Source organism: Chiloscyllium plagiosum, chromosome 2 (genome assembly GCF_004010195.1).
Source record: "Chiloscyllium plagiosum isolate BGI_BamShark_2017 chromosome 2, ASM401019v2, whole genome shotgun sequence".
Classification (NCBI taxonomy): domain Eukaryota; kingdom Metazoa; phylum Chordata; class Chondrichthyes; order Orectolobiformes; family Hemiscylliidae; genus Chiloscyllium; species Chiloscyllium plagiosum.
In genome coordinates, this window is record NC_057711.1 from 111,303,221 (window position 1) to 111,323,448 (window position 20,228).

Here is a 20,228-nt window from a genome sequence, read left to right on the forward strand (position 1 = left end):
AGGAGGTCACTGGCAAACCCCTCAGGCTTTTCTGGACAGCCTTTCGATCGTGTAGGAATCCACTACAGACTGCAAGGATCCCAACTTGTGAGTTTCCTCAGTTTAGCCCTCAAAAGGATCATAGCACAGAGTTGGCACTTGGTTACTGGTTCTCTGACCAGTCTGCGAGATCCCTTCTAGTGAAGATAAAATAACTGCTGATCCAATAGTAGGTGAGTAACCCACTGAAGGCTGGGATTAAGACTTTTTCCCCTCAAGTGAAATCCAGTCAGAGAAGCCCTGCCAATGTTTAAAATCTGTTGGGGAGTGTGAGCACTTTAGTTCCCATGAAGTTGCAGTGGGTGTCATAGGTGTCAATTGTTATATTCCTGAGTCTAAGTCACAACCGCAGTGAAGAGGGGTCATGTAGCACAGTGGTAGTGTTCCCACTTCTGAGCCAGGAGACATGGGTTCAAGTCCCACTTGCTCCAGAGATGTGTTGGAACAATTCTAACCAGGTTGATTGAAAACAAACAACCTTTTAAGGGCAACTAGAGTTCCTCCTACTTTCTAACTTAATCAGGGGGAGTTCTCCTGTCAGTGGGAGACTGACACAAGGCCTTTCCCATGATGAAGTGGACACAACCAAGATGGAAAGACAGTTAAGGAACAGATACAATTGAAGGAAGGGGCATGCCTCCAATCTGCATGGCGAACCCCCAAAATAGGTGACCATCCCTATTCCCTTTGCCTGACAGCAGCTTGCACAGTGAAAGCTATTGCCCACCTTGCCCTCAATCTTTCCCTGCTCCCATGAATTGGCCATTTAAGTATCTCAGTAGAGCCAAGGCTGGGCAGTCTGCTTAATACCTTCCCTGCTAACTGGAAAAGAGAAGACCAGTCACATATGAGTGAGGTGGCCATCCATACGCTTTTAAGAGTGTCCTTCCCACCTTCAAACCTGCCAGCCATGGAACAGACTATAAAATCCAGCCCTGAGTTTCAGTATGTTTTGGGAGTAAATTATCACGTTGGTTAAGAAAGATTAATGGCCACGTCTTGTTTCATGGGGTTATGCAGCACTGCCATTTGTTTATTCAGCTATTGTGAAGGTAGAGTCCCTGATGTTATCATTCATGTTAACGAGTTCGATGAAAACACAAGTCTTCTTTCTGTGGGAGCTGGCCATTGCATGGGACATTGACAATAGCAGGAAATTTTTGAGAGAGGTGGAGATGAAATAGGCACAGCCTCAAGTCTGGCGGTTTCCTGATTCCTGCAACAAGCTGGAAATGTTTGTGAAATTCTTTCTGAATTGCCAAATTAACCTCCGCCTCTTGCAGACACAAGTTTTGTAAGACTTCATGAATTACTGCAGTGAGCCACATATCATCCGTGTAAAAGTGGGAGGTTTGTTAAAAATGAAGACATGTGTCAAATTTTCTTTCACCTCTCAGGTGTACAGACATTTTGGTCCTCAGCAGATAAAGCCAGCATTTGAAACCTTAACATCGTTTTTATTTGATATTATCTCCAGGGGAGTTGGTTCATTTTCAAGTAGGGGACCACTGGCAATGAGCACTGTCAATTGCCTTTTGGTTCTACGTTTGAGAAATGACTATCTGTCAGCTTTTCACCTACCTGCTTCACTGCAATGGTGTTCCAATTAAGCTGTGCCCCTTTTCATATCATAAATCTCCCCCAAGAGCTTCACTGGACATTGACTTCAGTGAAACACTGACGTCAAAAATGAGATATTAAACCAGATGAGCAAAAGCTTGGTCAAAGATGTTGCCATAATGACAGATAGAATGGTTCAGGGAGGGGAATATTCCCTTTAGTCCAGGTCGCTGAAGGCACTGCGGTTAATATGGAGTGAAGGAAATTTTTTAAAATTTATTCATTTATGTGGGTCGTGAGCATCACTGGCCAGCATTTATTGCCCGTCCCTAATTGCCCTTGAGAAGGTGGTGGTGAGCTGCCATCTTGAACTGCTGCAGTCCACCTGCTGTGGGTTGACCCACAATGTCATTAGAGATGGAATTCCTGGATTTTGACCCAGCGACAGTGAAGCAATGGCAATATATTTCCAAGTCAAGATGGTGAGTGACTTGGAGGGGAAGTTGATGGTGGTGGTGTTCTTGTGTATCTGCTGCCCTTGTCCTTCTAGTTGGAAGTGGTTGTGGGTTTGGAAGGTGCTGTCTGAGGATCTTTGGTGAATTTCTGCAGTGCATCTTGTAGATAGTACACACTGCTGCTAATGAACATTGGTGGTGGAGGGTGTGGATGCAGTACCAATCAAGCAAACTGCTTTGTCCTGGATGGTGTCAAGCTTCTTGAGTGTTTTTGGGGCTGCGTTCATCAAGACAAGTGGGGAGTATTCTATCACACTCCTGACTTGCATCTTGTAGATGGTGGACAGACATTCGGGCTTCAGGAGGTGAGTTGCTCGCCGCAGTATTCCTAGCCTCTGGCTTCACTAGGTTGACACCTTGTTTTCAAGCATGCCCTCCTGCACTCTCCATTAAAAGAGGGTTGATCCCCCGGCTTGGTGGTAATGATTGAGTGGGGAACATGCCAGGCCATGAGGTTACAGATTGTGCTGGAGTGCAGTTATGCTGTTATTGATAGCCCACAGTGTTTCATGGATACCCATTCTTGAGTTGCTAGATCTGTTCGAAGTCTGGCCCATTTAGCACAGTGATAGTGCCACGCAACATGATGGAGGGCATTCTTAACATGAAGGCAATAAATACACAAGAGGCCATGACGTGGAGAGACAAAGTTCTCAGAAATTTGTCTGTGAATGTTACTGGGAGGCACAGATGTCTTCTCTCAAATGAACTCTTACAAAAATGCTTTACTTTCTTGTGATCACTGGACCTGTATAAAGTTGGAATAATGTTTGGCTCAGGTCAGAATTTGACTTTGCATCTTTGTTACTTGGTGTACCTAAATTCCATTCAAATAAGCAGGGATTTTATTTGCTGAATAACTGAGAACATTTTTAAACCTAATGAACAGTGTTTTACTGAAATTGGTGATACCAATAAGTAGTATGAGTGAAACCTAATGGGGCATGTTTTGTCTTAAAGAGGTATTGACCAGTAATTCTACGCTGTTCACAGTAATAATGAAGGTGTCAAAAAAAAATGTTTTCTGGGTCCTAGAAATAACATTTTTATATTTATACAGTGGCTTTTACTGTTGTGCTGCTGTGATCTATACATTTGTGCTTATATGGTCTAGGGTGTGTCAAAGGGTGGCCACTTTCTGGTTTAATCAGAAGAATCTCGTAGAGTAACACAATGCACTTTATTGCATCTCTGTAAGTATTAAAGTTTAAATTTAAGAGTAAGTGGTGCAGTGGTAGTGTCCCTATCCTGAGCTAGGAGCACCAGGGTTCAAGTCCCACTTGCTCCAGAGGTCTGTAAATAACATCTTGAAAGAGGTCGATTAGAAAATATATATAAGAATAAGCCATTTATTACTATAAAGCCTGTTAGGAGGATCTAGCCTGAGGTCTGTCTCCCCTTGATCCTACATTATTCTCCCATCAAGTCCTCATATCATCATTACGGTGGGTAGTATTTATTGCAATATCAAATATTAACCTTTCTAGCTCCTTCCAGACCCAAATATAAAATCTCACCCCAATTTTTAATTATGGTAATTATTATAGTTATTATATGTGTTTTTACAATTGCATTACCTTTTTCACATCTTTCAGACCATCTGAAAATTTCTTTATTTCTACTGAATATATTCTCTTTGGAATTGAAAGAATGGTGGTTTGTTAGGTAGAAGAACTGTCTTCCTTTACACAGGACCAGTGATCACAAGAAAGTAAAGCCTTTTTGTAAGAGTTCATTTGAGAGAAGACATCAGTGCCTCCCATGTGTAAGGTTCACTTCAGAACTGCAGAATATTTCATCTCCTTTCATTATTTTACAGAGGACATTGTCACTGCCACAGTTGCTGCTTTTCACTTGCAGTGTCTTGAATTTCTCGACGTTGCTTGTCTGTTTGAGGATGTCTTCCATAGAGATGTGTGCATCACTACTCAATTTAAATAGTGAGTTTCATTCTCAATCCACTCATGGATCAGCACTGAATTAGATGGACTTTTTACTTCAATCTGTTAATTAGTTTGGATTCTATCGTTTTCCCTCAGCAACTGAAGTTCTTCACTTCCTCAACTGTGTTACCTGAAAATTCCTTCTTGCTTGATTTAAGTTACAACATTTGTTTTTCTCATTATCAGGATGTGGATGTCTCTGGCTGGGCCAGCATTTATTGCCCATTTCTAGTTGCCTTTGAGGAGGTGGTGAGCTACCTTCTTGAACTGCTGCAGTTTATGTGCTGTAGATAGACATACAATGTCATTGAGAAGGGTTTTCCAGAATTTTGATCCAGTAACTGAAAGAATGGTGATAAAAATTTCCAAGTCAGGTGGTGAGTAGTTTGTAGAGTAACTTGTTCCCATGTATCTGCTGCCCTTGTCCTTCTAGATGGTAGTGGTCATAGGTTTGGAAGTTGCTATCTAAGAAGCCTTGGTGAATTTCTGCAGAGGATCATATCTTTGGTACACACTGCTACTACAGAGCATCAGTGAAGGAGAGAGTGGATGTTTGCTGGTGTGATACCAATCAAATGTGCTGCTCTGTCCTGGATGGGGTCAAGTTTCTTGAGTCTTGTTAGGACTGTATCCATCCAGGTAAGGGGTAAGGTGATACAAATTTTTATAGATGCACCATAGAAAGAATCCTATCCAGATGCTGCACAGCATGGTATGGTAACTGTTCTTCCCATGATCAAAAGAAACTACAGAAAGTTGTGAAGGCAGCCCAGTCCATCACACAAACCAGCCTCCCACCCACTGACTTCATCTTTACTTCCCGCTGCATCAGGAAAGAAAGCAACATAAGCAAAGAGCCCTCCAAATCCAGTTATATTCTCTTCCACGCTCTTCCCTTGGGCAGAAGATATAAAAGTGTACATGTACAAACAAATTCAAAAACAGCTTCATCTCTGCTGTTTTTAGACTTTAGAATAGACCTCTTTAATGTTAATGTTGATCTCTCTCTGCACCTTCTTGATAGTGTATCCTGCACTCTGTTCTGTTAACCTGATGTACTTGTATAGTATGAACTGCCTGTAAAGCACGTAAGACAACATTTTTACTGTACCTCGGTGACAGTAATAAATCAAATCAAATCAAATCAAAATTTGAAATAAAAAGATAGTAATGGTGATCACATGATTGCCATAAAATCCCCAGCAGTTTGTTAATGTCCTTCACTAAAGGAAATCTGCCTTTCTTGCCCAATCTCTATTCTGTCTGGGAAACAAGGCCTCTTGTTTGATTTTAGGAACATTTCTGCCACAACCTCATTCAAGGCTTATTACAGAGAGGCAATAAATGTCAGCCGTGCCAACAACAATCAAAATCTGTAAATGAATAAGAAAACAGTAGATCATCCTGTCTCTTTAAACACATTGAAACATTGTTAGTCTTTGACTATCCTGCTCTCAGTACATCAGAGAAATTGTAGAAGATATTTCTAAAACCTCTGCCTGCCTCCAAATTATTTGATTTGAATGGTAATAATTATATAATTTGAAAAAAAATCTTTCAGTTTACAAAGGTTATTTGCTTACATACATATTCTGTTGAAGAAGTAACCATTGTTTTGTTATTGCTGTTATCTCAAAAGCATCCCTCACAGTGAAAGAATCATCCACACTTTAGCCAGACTGTGCTTCACAAAGCAGTTTGACAGGAAATAAATTGTTTTTATATGGAATGCCATAGAATGTTACAGCATAGAAACAGAGTGTAGCCCAACTGATCAATTCAGGTTCTTACACTCCATATTAACTCTTTGCACCCTCCCTTATCTAACCCTGCAAACTCAAACCCCTAAAGCTAAAGCAAAATACTGCAGATGCTGGAAAAAAACAAAAAGTGATGGACAAACTCAGCAGGTCTGGCAGCATCTGTGGAGAGAGAAACTGAATTAATGTTTCAAGTCTATCAAGACTCCTTCAGAACACTGTGGACAAAATGTACCTTTGATAACATCTATTTTCTCAGTAATTCTTTCTGATAAACTCAATCCTCTATTCCTATCTTCCTTTTGTGCTTATCTAGCTTTCCCTAAAAGTGCTTATGTTACTTGCCTCACCTATTTTGTGTGTAAGAAAATGTGCACTCTGGAAAGAGACTTCATATTGCATCAATAAAAATGACAAAGAACAAGGTTCCGTGGACTACATGCTTACCTGTTACAAAACTGACAGACAAAATGGGCCTTCTCTGATTCTATGCTTCCAATGAGGAACATGTTAGAAAATTAAATATATCCAAAGAAATACTCAACACAATTTGAATTTATGTCAACGTATACATACAAATGCAGTCATCCTGATTTTGTTAAAACTCTAGCCTTTATTAAGCTTATTTACCAAGTGTTGTTTTATTAGGATAGCCTTAAGGGACTTGCTTCTAATCAGCCAATTTCCAAATGTTAGATAAAAAAAAACACAGGAAGAGAACCTCAGCAAGATTTGAAATCCCCAGAACCAGTACAATGACTCAGCTCCTACCACTGGATTCAGTTCAAAGATTACAAATTTACATTACTCAGAAATTCAAGATCTCACAGATAATACCACACGGACAATTGACTTGAGGGATTCAGTGACCACTTCATTTGTGATATTGACTGGTCAGTGTGCCAATCTACTGTAAAGACTTTGTAACTGAACCAAAACTGGTTCCCACTCCACCTGACACATGTTCACTTTCTAGCAGGGTTTATGAGCTATGCAACTGGCCTGAAGTAACCCTTAGCATGTCAGGAAGATATTCAGCCATTATATCTTATTCTACTCTACTGAGTTTTGTTAAACACCAGACAGGCTTCGAATGCATTCTGGAACTTCCTTGTTGAATATGAAACTACTGTCATATTTGAACACAGCTAGATTCTGTCTTCAATGTTAAGCTTTATATAATATGAATCATAGAATGAATCATAGAAGCCATTATATCTTATTCTACTCTACTGAGTTTTGTTAAACACCAGACAGGCTTCGAATGCATTCTGGAACTTCCTTGTTGAATATGAAACTACTGTCATATTTGAACACAGCTAGATTCTGTCTTCAATGTTAAGCTTTATATAATATGAATCATAGAATGGTTGTAGCCATTCAGCCTATCAGGCCTGTGCTAGCGAGCTCAGGACAAGATACTCAGCTGGACACAATCCACAACTTATGCACATAGTCCTGCGATTTGTTTCTCTTCAGATTATTATCATTTCTTTTGAAGGTCATGATTGAATCTGCCCTTAGCACCGTCTCAGGTAGTGCATTCCAGATCCATAGCCACTGGCTGGGTTAAAATGGTTTCTCCTCTTGCCATCTTTGATTCTTTTGCAAACCACTCTCAATTGGTGTTATCTTGTTCTTGACCTCCCACCAGCAGAGAATTTTCCACAAGATTTCATTGGATTCAGTTTTACTCGAGCTCCTTTGATGCCATATTTGGTCAATTGCGCTCTTGGTATTAAGGTTAGTTACTCTCACCTCTGGAATTCAGATCTTTTGTTCATGTTTGGGCAAATCCTGTAATGTGGTCAGAGCTGAGTAGCCCAGGCAAAACCCAAACTGGGTGTCAGTGAGTCAGTTGTTACTAAACAAATGCTGTGTTATTGCACTGTTGATGACCCCCTCCATCACTTTACTGATGACGAGAATAGACTGATGGGGCACTAATTGACTGGGTTAGATTTGTCCTGCTTTTGTATACAGGACATACATGGACAATGTTCCACATGGTCAGGGAGATTCCAGTGTTATAGCTGTACTGGAATAGCCTGGCCAGGGATACAATAAGTGTCTTCAATAAGATTCCGGAATGTTATCTGACCTCTTGGCCTTTGCTGTATCCAACACCTTGAGCTATTTCTTGATATCATGTACAGTGAGTCAAATTAGCTGAAGTTATGGAATTCTATTAACTAAATAAGTAACTTGTTACTGCTGGCATGTTTCATATGCTAATTGATTATAAAGGAAATGTGAATGTTTAGCATTGACATGTGCTAAAATGTGGTCAGCATGCCCTTTGCTATTTTATATAATTATTCTTTTGAAGCAAGTGAATAGATGAGACATGAATAACCTTTAGTGGTTCTAATTGTTCTGATAACTAAAGGGTAATCTTTTACTAGCATCAGAAAGGAATCACATCCACCTGAATTAATCTCCAATGACTTTGTACAAATCCTTTGGCTCCTAAAATAAATCAGAAGTCAGCAATGCTTCAGTATTTTGTTTATTTATTTTCCTTGGGATATTTTGATGCTTTTAGAGGTATCCAAGATCTCAGCATTTTCCTAATTGCTACACCTAGTGTGAGGACTGAAAATATTCAGGGTGGATGAGTTGCAATACCAAGGCATGTATTAACATCTGTGGTTAGTTAGATTAGCTTTAGAAGGAGAAAAAAGAGGAAAGTAAAAACTTCTAAATCTCCAACAATCAATATTTGAAGGAATGAGACCTCACACATGTAATAGATAACTTTTATTACGAAAGAGTTTGGGTAACAATAATTAGTGTTTATCACTTAATTAAAAGGGTACACAGGCCAAGATAGGCATGACTTAACTTCCTGAAGTAAGTTTTTAGTGAAGCAACAGCAACTTCCTGTCATTCAGTATACAACAAGATTGAGACGAATAGTGAGAGTTTGTTATGGAGAGGTCAACACTGGAGTAACACATCACGAGCAGTAACATTTGTATATATGGATTTAATTGCAGATCTCCTGCTGAACTCCAATTCCCCCCAACATCCTATTGTTTTTTTTTGCCTTTTGCACTTCAATTAAGTAAAGCTCCATTAGCCCAATCAAGGTTCATGCGGCTGAACAATCTCACGAGAGCATTGGGACCACTGTAATGTTTCTGCATCAATAGTCTACATGGCTCCATATGGCCCCTTTAGACATGAGGGACTGGGTCAGGATTGGACAAAATCTAGCAACCGAGAAAGGTAACTTCATGCCATTAGTCTAGAATGGACCTGGGCCCAGGATGCAAAGCTGCAAAAGCATCTACTGCTCATTCCCAGTGCATCAACATTTTAATGAATATACAAACATATGAGTTAAGAGGAGAGTATGCCACTCAGCCCTTTGAACCTGGACTGCCATTCAATAAGATCATGGCTGATCTGATTACTTCATATTCCCACCTACTTCTGAGAACCTTTGGCCACCTTGCTTATCAATAATCTATCCATCTTTATTTTAAAACATTTAAAAGGCTTCCTCTGCCTTTTGAGAAAGATTGCTCCACAGAGTCACCACCCTCAGTGAGAAGAAAATCTTCATTCCAATCTGAAATGAGCAGCCCTATCTTTTTAAACAGTGACGGGTGTTGTATAATACACCTGGATTTCCTGCAACGTTGCTCTCAGCATATTAAAGATTACGAGATTTAGATTTCACCTTCCTGCCCCCATTCTAGCCCGTCCCAAGTAGTCTTCAGTGTTCCAACAACCTGGAGGGAGGCCTGACCTATTTTGGGGACATTGAGTAATAATGTGCCTAGACAGGTCAGAAGAAGCAGTGGTCCATGTTGCCAAGGTGACACACCTAATCAAGAAAAGAAGGAAGCAATAGATCACTTAGCCTAACATCTATTGTTGGAAAAATGGTGGAATCAATTATTAAAGAAGTAATAGCAGCATATTTACGAAATTATAATCTAATCAAGCACAGCCAACATGGCTTCATGAAAGGGACATCATGTCTGACTAATTTATTAGAGTTTTTCAAGGAAATCTCAACCAGAATGGTCAGGGGGGATTCTGAAGATATGTTGGCTTTGGAATTCCAGAAGGTATCTAGAAGGTTTAGTCATAAGAGCTCAGAGTCTTGGAGGTAGATTAGATTAGATTCCCTACAGTGTGGAAACAGGCCCTTCGGCCCAACCAGTGCACACCGAGCCTCCAAAGAGCAACCCACCCAGAGCCATTTCCCTCTGACTAATGCACCTTTGGCACTATGGGCAATTTAGTATAGCCAAATCACCTAACCTGCACATTTGTGGACTGTGGGAGGAAACCGAAGCACCCAGAGAAAACCCATGCAGACACGGGGAGAATGTGCAAACTCCACACAGACAGTCGCCCGCGGCTGGAATCGAACCTGGGACCCTGGCGCTGTGAGGCTGCTGTGCTAACCACTGAGGCACCATGCCACCCTATAGTATAATAGCACGGATATAAATTAATCGATGAAACCACAAGTGGGAATAAGAGGTTCTTTTTCATATTGGCAACTTATAACCAGTGGAGTTCCACAAGGAACAGGGCAGGGCCCACAACTGTTTACAACACAGTAGTACCCCCATACCGGCGGTGGATATATTCCAGGACCTACCGCAGAAGGCCGAAACCATGGATAGGAGTGAACCCATTCATTTATATGGGAAAGATATCTTCCCAACAGCCTCCTGGTCCCTAGTTCTGAAACGTTCCCTTTTACATGTTCGGGCCACGGGAAACCGCAGGTAACTGAAACTGCTGAAAATGATTCTGTGGATACAGGGGTCACTTCAAGGAAGGAAGCAAAAGCACTGTTGCCAAGTTTGCGGACAACACATAAATTAATGGAAAGGCAAGTTGCAAGGGGAATACAAACAGAACCCTAGCACAGAGGTGCAACAGGTAATCAGGAAGACGAACGAAACATTGGTCTTTATTTCAAGGGAGTTGGATTATAAGAGTAGTGAATTCTTACTACAATTGTGCGAGGTGCTGGTGCATCATTTCTGGAGTACTGTGAGAAGTTTTGGTCCCTTTATTTTAGGAAAGATATCATTTCATTGGTGACAGTTTAAAGAAGAGATTAGAGTAGTGCTGGAAAAGCACAGCAGGTCAGGCAGAATCTGAGGAGCAGGAAAGTCGACATTTCGGGCAAAAGTCCTTATGGAGGAATTGTCTCATGAGCAAAGGTGAAACAAGTCGGGACTCTATTCGCCAGAGATTAGAAGAATGAGAAGTGATTGCATTGAAACAAAAAGAGTCTTTAAGGTCTTTGATCGGCTAAATGTTGAGAAGATGTTTACCCTCATGGGGGAATCTAGGACCAGAGGACATAGTCTCAGAATAAAGGAGCACAAATTTAAGACTGAGTCACAGAGATGTACAGCAAGGAAACAGACCCTTCGGTCCAACTAGATCATGCCAACCAGATAGAATGAGGAGGAATTTCTTCTCTCAAAGGGTTATGAGTCTTAGGAACTCCTTACCGCAGAGAACAGTGGGGACAGAATCCTTGTGTTTATTTAAGGCTGAGATAGATAGACTCTTGATCAGTCAGGCATTCAGGGGTCATGAGGAAAAAGCAGGCAAGTACATGTGAGGAATGTTGTCAGATCAGCCATGATCCATTTGAATAGCAGAGTAGGCTCGAGGAGCCATAAGGCCAACTCTTGTTCCTATTTCTTATGGTCTAATTGTCTAATGTAGCTGAGGAAGGTCTAATTGCTAGTCAAACACAAGAACCAAAGCAATAGTGCCATTTGCCCAGAGGATCTCACGGAACCTCGAAGAGCACTTATACTTTTCCCAGCCTCAATAATCCAGGTTGTAACCATAAGACGTGGCTTAGGCTGGACAGCAAACTGATGCTTGTCAGAGTATACACTGTTTTCACATTTGGGAAGATTACAGTGGAGTAGTTAGGACATGGCTATAATAGAGGTCAGAAAGCTGGATGAAGGAAGGAAATATTGGGGGGGTGGGGGGGCATTGGAAGAATAGTGAAGGTAGCAGAGAGCAAAGCTGCATTGTATATATGGTGGAACACTGGCTGTAACACCATAATGCCTTTAATTTAAGAGGGACAGAAGTGATCTTGTATCCAAGAATGGGCTGGGAAAATGCATGTATACAATCATGTATTCCTCTGGTTTCTTTCAGACTCGAGGTGGAAATAGAACAACTAGAGACAGAAGAATCCCAAATCGCTGCCAAAGAGCAAATCCTTCGGGAAAAGCTACGGGAAGCTGAGAAATCTATCGAGGACTTGCAGAAGGTAGATATCAAGGAAGCAGAGCATTATTTACTGGATAGTTTGGACACACATTTGGCAGCTGAAAGTTTGAGTTGGAACCAAGTCACCTTTCAAATCAAAAGTAGAAAATCCCTTTAAAAAGCAAGAAGATAACAATGCACTACCTGCTGTAAAATATATACATGAGCATTCACGTTGTAAGAGCTAGAGAATTAGTTGCAAATTACCAAGAGAAAGTCTTGAGTTTTCACAGGTAGTGCATTATTACCCCATGATATCATTCCAATCATTTTCCTGAACCATTCTTGGCACCTGGTGATAATATGGTTCTAATCCCAACAGTACAGAGGAGGACTATTATGACAGATTAAAAATGGGAATGAAATGAAGAGCAATTATCCAAGTAGAAAAGAAAGAACATAGGAACAGGAGTAGGCCATTCCGCCCTGTAAGCCTGGTCCACCATGCAATGAGATTATGGCTGATCTGTGGGGGCTAACTCCATATTCTGGCCCTTTTCTATTAATACCTTTTCTTAGGAAAATATTATCTATCTCAGTTTTAAAATTAACAACCGATCCAGCATCCATTGCCATTTGTGGAAGGGAGTTCCAGACATCTACCAACTTTTGTGTGTCGGTGTTCTTCCTAACATCTCTCCTGAATAGTTTGGCCTTAATGTTTAGACTATATTTCAGTTCTGGAATCCCCAACCAGTGGAAATAGTTTTTCTTTCTCTATCCTGTTTATTCCTATTAATATCATGAAGACTTCAATCAGTTCACCCCTTTACTTTCTGAATTATACAGAAAACAGGTCTAATTTGTATAATCTCTCTTCATAATCATAGAATAGAAACCCTACATTATGAAGCAGGTCATTCGATCCATTGAGTCCACACCGACACTCTGAACAGCATCCCACCCAAATCCATCCCTGCTACCCTATCCCTGTAACACTTCATTTCCCACGGTTAATTGACGTAGCCTCCAAACCCTTGGACACTGTGGGCAACTTAGCATGGCCAATCTACCTAACATACACATCTTTGGACTGTGGGATGAAACGGAAGCACCCAGAGGAAACCCACACAGACACAAGGAGAATGTGCAAACTCCACACAGACAGTTGTCCAAGGGCAAATTGAACCTGGGTACCTGGCACTGTGAGGCAGCAGTGCTATCTACTCAGCCACCATGCTGCTTTTGATTTGATTTATTATTATCACATGTACTGAGATATAGTGAAAAGTATTTTTTTCCGTGCTAACCAGACAAATCATACCTTAAGTAAGTACATGAGGGTATGAGAACAGAATGCAGAATAAATACAGTGTTACAGCTACAGAGAAGGTGCAGAGAAAGATCAAGTATCACTGTTGTAATATATGTTGTACTCCCTCCAAAGCCAATTTATCCTTCCCAAGATGTGGTGCCCAGATCTGCTCACAGTGTTACAAGTAGGGTCTATGCAGTGTTTTGTATAACTTCAGAATAACCTCAGCACTTTTATACTCCTGTTCTCTATGTATAAAGACCAGTATTTCATTAGTTTCCTTGATCTTTACTGCACCTGTTTGTGGCATTTTAAAGATCTATGTATCTGGTACCCCAAGTATCTTTGGGACATCTGTTGTATTTAACTTCATACCATCAAGAAAATACCCGAATCTATCAATTTTCAGTCTAAAATAGATTGCTTCACACCTACTACACTGAACTCCATCTGCCTCAGATTTTGCCCACTCACATAGTATATCAGTAGCCCTTTATACATTTATGCCATCATCTACTTGGTCTAGAATACCACCTAACTTTGATTCATCAGAAATTTTGGATAAATAACCTTACTATCAAAGATGTGAATAAATAATGTGAATAATTGCAGCCCTAACACAGATCCATGTGGGACACCATTTGTCACAGATATTTTCTGATCAACCTATTCAGAGAGATGTTATTACACACTCTGGAGGAAGTGGGACTCAAACCTGGGTCTCCTGTCTCAGAGATAGGACACAAAATGCCTGTACTACTGGTCACATCCTGCCAATTTGACTACCTACTCATTATCTCTACTTTCTGCCTTCCAACCAATTCCCAGCCTTGTCGGTATTTTGCAAGCATTTCCACAGGCTTTTACCCTATTTACTATTCTATCAGGTGGGATTTTACCAAATGCTTTACCGTAGATCCATAGTTATTCCAGTGTACTTTAAAAACCTCTTCAAAAACTTCAATGAGGTTTGTCAGGTATGACCTACCTGTCATGAATCCATGCTGATTCTTGCTGATTAATTGAAAATGTTCGAGATGTTTAATTACCCCGTTCTTGATTATAGACTCCAGTACCCCATCCTACCCTTTCAGGCAGTGTTTTCCAGATCACAGGAACTTGTTGTTAGATTGATCCCAAGCCAGTTGGTGAGATATAAAACAATAATACTTTTCATGATAATGAGTTTTTTCACAGAATGCAACATTATATCTTTTAATTCCCCATCTACAACCCACTGTCCCACAGGCTCTCTTTTTCAATGTTCTGGGTATTTTTAATCTATCTGCTCAGACATGTTAGGATTCACCTCTGGAAGAGGTGGGACTTGATATCTTAAAAATATCATTAATATTACATTTATACTCACTATGTTAAAAAGTCTGTTCTCATCTCAGTTTTGGTTTTACTGATAATTAAAAACTGGGTCAACTGCCTGGAAGGGCCCTGTTGCCATAGCACTGTTGCAGTTATTACTCAGAATAAAGTGCAGTCGCATTTCTCACATGGTTAAAGGAGGTCCTGCCTAAGTAGCATCTGATATTAGATATTAATGGGCTTCTCAATAAAGCTAGGTTCACAGAAGCACAGATGTTCTAAAAGCTCATCTGCAGCTGGCAAAATGAGGCAAGGAGTGGCCTGGCAGATGCCCAAGGTTATTAGCAGTAAAGGCTAAGACAAGATTTGAATGTGGTTTTCAAAAGCATGAAGGGTTTCCATTGAGTAAGTAAAGAAAAACCATTGCTGAGGGAAGAATAATCATGGGCCCAGATTTCAGGTGACTGGCTAAAGAACCAGAAGCAACACTGGGAAGAACGTTATTTTCTCTACCAGTGTTTAAGACTTAGACCCGAACATAAAAGCAAAATATCAAGAACGGTGGAGATCTGTAATAAAAACAGAAAGTGTTGGAGAAACTCAGCAGGTCTGACCGCATCTGTGGAGCTGTTTCAAGCTTAATATGATTCTGTGAGGAATATTTACAGCACACATAGTTTTGTTTCAAACTGTATCTTATAAAACCTCTATTGCAAGTTCAGATACAGTTGATCCAAGTTATTTTTGTTCTTTCTACTCCAATTACTCCCTATCTATTTTTAGATTAGATTACTTACAGTGTGGAAACAGGCCCTTCGGCCCAACAAGTCCACACCGACCCTCCGAAGAGCAACCCACCCAGACCCATTCCCCTACATTTACCCCTTCACCTAACACTACGGGCAATTTAGCATGGCCAATTCACCTAACCTGCACATCTTTGGACTGTGGGAGGAAACCAGAGCACCTAAAGGAAACCCACGCAGACACAGGGAGAATGTGCAAACTCCACACAGACAGTTGCCCGAGGTGGGATTTGAACCGGGGTCTCTGGTCCTGTGAAGCAGCAGTGCTAACCACTGTGCCACCATGCCACCCGTTCTTTAAAACTCACCTCTTTGACCATGCAGCTGTCTTAATGACTCCTTCTGTGGTTCAATTTATAAAGTGCCTTAAACGGTTTTACTATATTAAAGGTACCATATAATCACAGAATCCTTACAATGTGAATGCTGGCCATTTGGCTCATCGAGTCCACACTGACCCCGTGAACAGCATCCAACCCAAACCCATTCCCTGCCCTATCTCTGTAACCCTGCATTTCCCATGGCTAATCCACCTAAACCATATTGGACTGTCAGAGGAAACTGAAGAACCCACTTAGACACAGAGAAAATGTGCAAACTCCACGCAGTCGGTCGTCTAAAGCTGGAATTGAACCAAAATCCCTGGTGCTGTGAGGCAGCAGTAATAACCACTGAGCCACCATGCCACCCATAAATGCAAGTTGTGTGTCAAATGGAACTAAGACATATTTTCATCAATATCTTATCAAATGTAGTTTAAAAGGTTCCAGGCTCACAAATATTCTCCGCAAAGGCTTGACTTGAATTGAAGGATTGAAACAGAGCACAAGATGGAATGAAATTTGGTTCTTAGGATCAAAGGGTGTGGGACAAAAGTGGGAACAGAGTACTGAGTGGGATGATCAGCCACAATCATGTAGAATGGTGTAACAGGCACAAAGGGCTGAATGGCCTATTCCTGTTCTTATTTTCTATGTTTGTATGAATAATCTGTATCGCAACACACATATACCTGCCTTGGTCCCATAGCCTATTAGGTTCTACTGCAACAAAAACCTACTAATCCCCGTTCTAATGTTTTCAGCCTTTTGGGGATATGCTTCCAGATTCAACTTCCCTTTTTAAAGAACTGTTTCCTGGCATCATCTAGAAACAGCCTGTCTCTAAATGTAAGGATACCCTCCTGTATGCTCCAACAGGAAGTAATACTGATGTTTTCTATCTACCTATCAACTCCTTTGATTAACTTAAACATGGGAGTTAAATTGTTCCTGTGATGCAATATATTCAAGGAGTAGAAGGCCAGAGTATACCCTCAAATTGATCCCGTTGATTCCTCATACTATTCTGTGCTACACCCTGACCAGTGCACTCCTAGCAGCATCCAGAACTCAATACAGTGCTTCAAACGGGGTTTCACCAGAGTTCTGTACAGAGAGCTGCAGCACGACTTCCACCTTTTTTGTATTCAAGCCCTTGTGTTTAAAGGACCTTGTTAATAGCTATTGGCACACCATTGTTGTCACAGAGAATGTTCCTGGAGCTCAACGATGACCTTTCGTCCTCACCAAGTGGGCCCCACCAAAATACAATTGAGTATGGCTCCCCTGCAGGAATGAAAACAACTGTATGACATTTCTTTAAAAGCTACACGCCACACAAATTTGTGTTAAATGTCAATTGATGGATGGAGGCCACCATCATTTCAGAATCAGTACATTCCCATTCATTACTTCAGAAAAAAAACAGTCAGTCTTTGCTCCCTTTTAAAAGCAGCAGAGTGCTTGGCATTCGTAGTGATAATATGCAATCATGTGACTTTTACGCACTGATGCTCGACTGCTTAGGTCTGTATAAAGAGTCCTGTTATTGTGCTTTATAATATTTGCAATAGAACCTAGAAATTCAATCTCAGCATTTACACAGGTGATAATCTTATAATCAGACCCTGTGCCCTCAATTCATTGTGTTTTGTCTGGCATTAATGTTTTGCATGTTCATGTTTTCTTTTTTCTTCACAGGGTTTCTCCAATCCTGATGGAGGTAAGTGCGTATTTTATACAGGGTTTAAGATAGACTGGTTAGCAGGGCTGTTTGCTTCTCTGTGGCATAGATGAAGACTGCAGTTGCATGCGCCACCTTCACTGAGTGAACACTCCTATACATGACCGCTCTTAAAGAGAAATAGTCTGCATCAAAAAAGAGCTGCTGACTAAAACCTATTATTGTGCATTAGCAATTCTAAAATTTTAAAAATGCTAAAAGACTCCTCTAAGTACACTCTAACTTACTTGCAATGTTTCTCAGAGGGAAAAGCCAATACTGGTCAGTACTGACCTTTGTTTTGAAATACACAAGACGAGTCAGACCAATTTGTATCATTTACCAGTTTTATTTGTTTTGCTTCTCGGTTTGATGTAAGAATATAATCAGAAATGTGTGAATCTTTGAAATTCTCGAATGGTGATGCTCAGCTATTGAGTATATTCAAGGCTGAGATTGATGGATTTCTGTGCACGAAGGGAATTAGGTTCTATGGGTTAATACGGGAAAGTTAGAGTAATATAGAAGGTCAGCCTTTGAGTGGTGGAACAGTTCAAGGTGCTGGATGGCGAATGCTGCTCTCATTTCGTATGTTCTTATAACGTAACGTATTGGTGGCAGGAGGTTTAATCTCCTCTGTGCTCTGGGGTTGCATTTTACACACGAGAAGCTGGGAGAGGGGTGGTGGCTTATCCTTACCACCTTTTTTAAATAGTGGCACCATATTAGCCAATCTCCAGCATCCTGGCACCTCAACTGTGACTATCAATGATCCAAATATCTCAGCAAGGGTCTCAGCAATCTCTTACCTAGCTTCCCCACAAAATATTTGGGTACACCTAATCAGATCCTGGGATTTCATCCACCTTTATGCACTTTAAGACATCTAGTACATCCTCTTCTGTAATATGGACGTGCTTTAATATGTCACTATTTATTTCCCCAAGTTACATATCCATTTCCATAGTAAACACAGAAATATCTTCTCTAAGTACAGCCATGACATTATCCCTAATGAAAAACATCACTCCCTCTACTCTCTTGCCTCCCTTTCTATCCTTCCTATAGCATCGATACCCTGGAACATTACACTGCCAATCCTGTCTATCCCTGAGCCATGTCTCTATAATTGCAATGCTATCCCAGTGCCATTTTCCCAACCATTCCCTGAGTTTATAGGCCTTACTTGTTAGGCCTCCTACATTGAAATAAATGTAGTTTAATTTATCAGACCTAACTCATTCTCTGCTTTGTTCCTATCTGCCCTGACTCTTTGACTTGCTCCTTTTTCCAACTGCACCAGTCTCAAGCTGATTTCTTTCCTCACTATCTTCCTGGATCCCAACTGGTTTAAATCCTCCTGACCATCTGAGCAAATCACCCTGCCAGTATATTAGTCCTCTTCCAATTCAGGTGCAACCCATTCTTCTTGTACATGTCACTTCTCCCCCAGAAGAGATTCGAATGATCCAAAAATATGAATCGTTCTCTTCTGCACCAGCTCCTCAGTCACGTATTCATCTGCTCTATCCTCTTATTCCTACGCTCACTATCTCGTGGCATCATGAGTAATTTAGATATTACTGCCCTCAAGGACCTGTTTTTTAAATTCCTGCTTAATTTCCTATATTCGGTCCTCAGAACCTCAATCTTTTGCTCTTCCATGTCATCAGTTCCAATGTCTACAGCTCCCCACTACCCTCTCCCAATCTCACACACACATTTCCTGAAGGTAACCCATCTACCTGACTGTATTTGCGATTTTTCTCCCTTCCTGAAACTACCATCCATCACACTCCTTAGCTCCTGTAAATTCCCCATTACCTTTAACTGCTGCTCCAACCGATCATTGTGATGCAATAGGATTTGCAATCAAACACATTTCTTGCAGACATAGTCATCAGGAATATTGAAATTCTCCCTAATATCCCACATCTGACAGGAAGAGCACATCACTCTACTAAAGGCCACCTTGCACTTTAACAATGTACAGACCCAGAAAATAGCTTAGTCTTACTGCTCTTAAAATACTGTTCCAGGATAACTTAGTACTATGCATTTGCTACTAAGTCTCAATAAAGAAATGAAACTGATGATCAGAAAAGGCAACACCAGACAGAACCCTGTTGACCTTGCCAAGTCTCCTTACTAACATCTGGGAGCTGGTGCCGAAGTTGGGAGACCTATCTCAAAGACTACGCAAGCAACAGTCTGATATACTCCATGTACTGACTCCATGTACTCATGGAATCATCCCTTACAGACAATGAACCAGACACCACCATCACCATCCCTGGATATGTCCTGTCCCACCAGCAGAGGTGGCAGCATAGTGGTATACAGTGAGGAGGGAGTCACCCTGGGATTCCTCAACATTGACACTGAACCCCATGAAATCTCATGGCTTTAGGTTGAACATGGGCAAGGAAATCTCCTGCTGATTACCACGTAATGCCCTCCTTCGGCTGATGAATTATGATGTTGAAAAGCACTTGGAGGAAGCACTGAGGGAAGCAAGGGTGCAAAATGTATTCTGGGGGGGATTTCAATGTCCACCATCAACAGCAACTTGGCAGCAGCAGTACTGAAAGATCAGTCCTCAGCAGAGACCTCACCTTCATTCCCCTACGCTCTCGGATTAATGAGTTCAACACGCGGCGTGACATCGAACAATTCTTCCGCCGCCTTCGCCTCCGTGCCTACTTCTT

General features: G+C 41.0%; 1 protein-coding gene across 2 annotated transcripts in view; it reads left to right on the forward strand.

Moving 5' to 3' along the window:
• The window catches only part of palm2akap2 (palm2 and akap2 fusion), a 330,335-nt gene that overhangs the window by 247,681 nt on the left and 62,426 nt on the right, over positions 1–20,228 (forward strand). For both annotated transcript variants that reach the window (XM_043715729.1, XM_043715738.1), the window contains exons 6-7: positions 11,986–12,100; positions 17,499–17,520. In XM_043715729.1, coding sequence (XP_043571664.1) covers positions 11,986–12,100; positions 17,499–17,520 — 137 coding nt within the window. The remainder of the gene's footprint in view (positions 1–11,985; positions 12,101–17,498; positions 17,521–20,228) is intronic.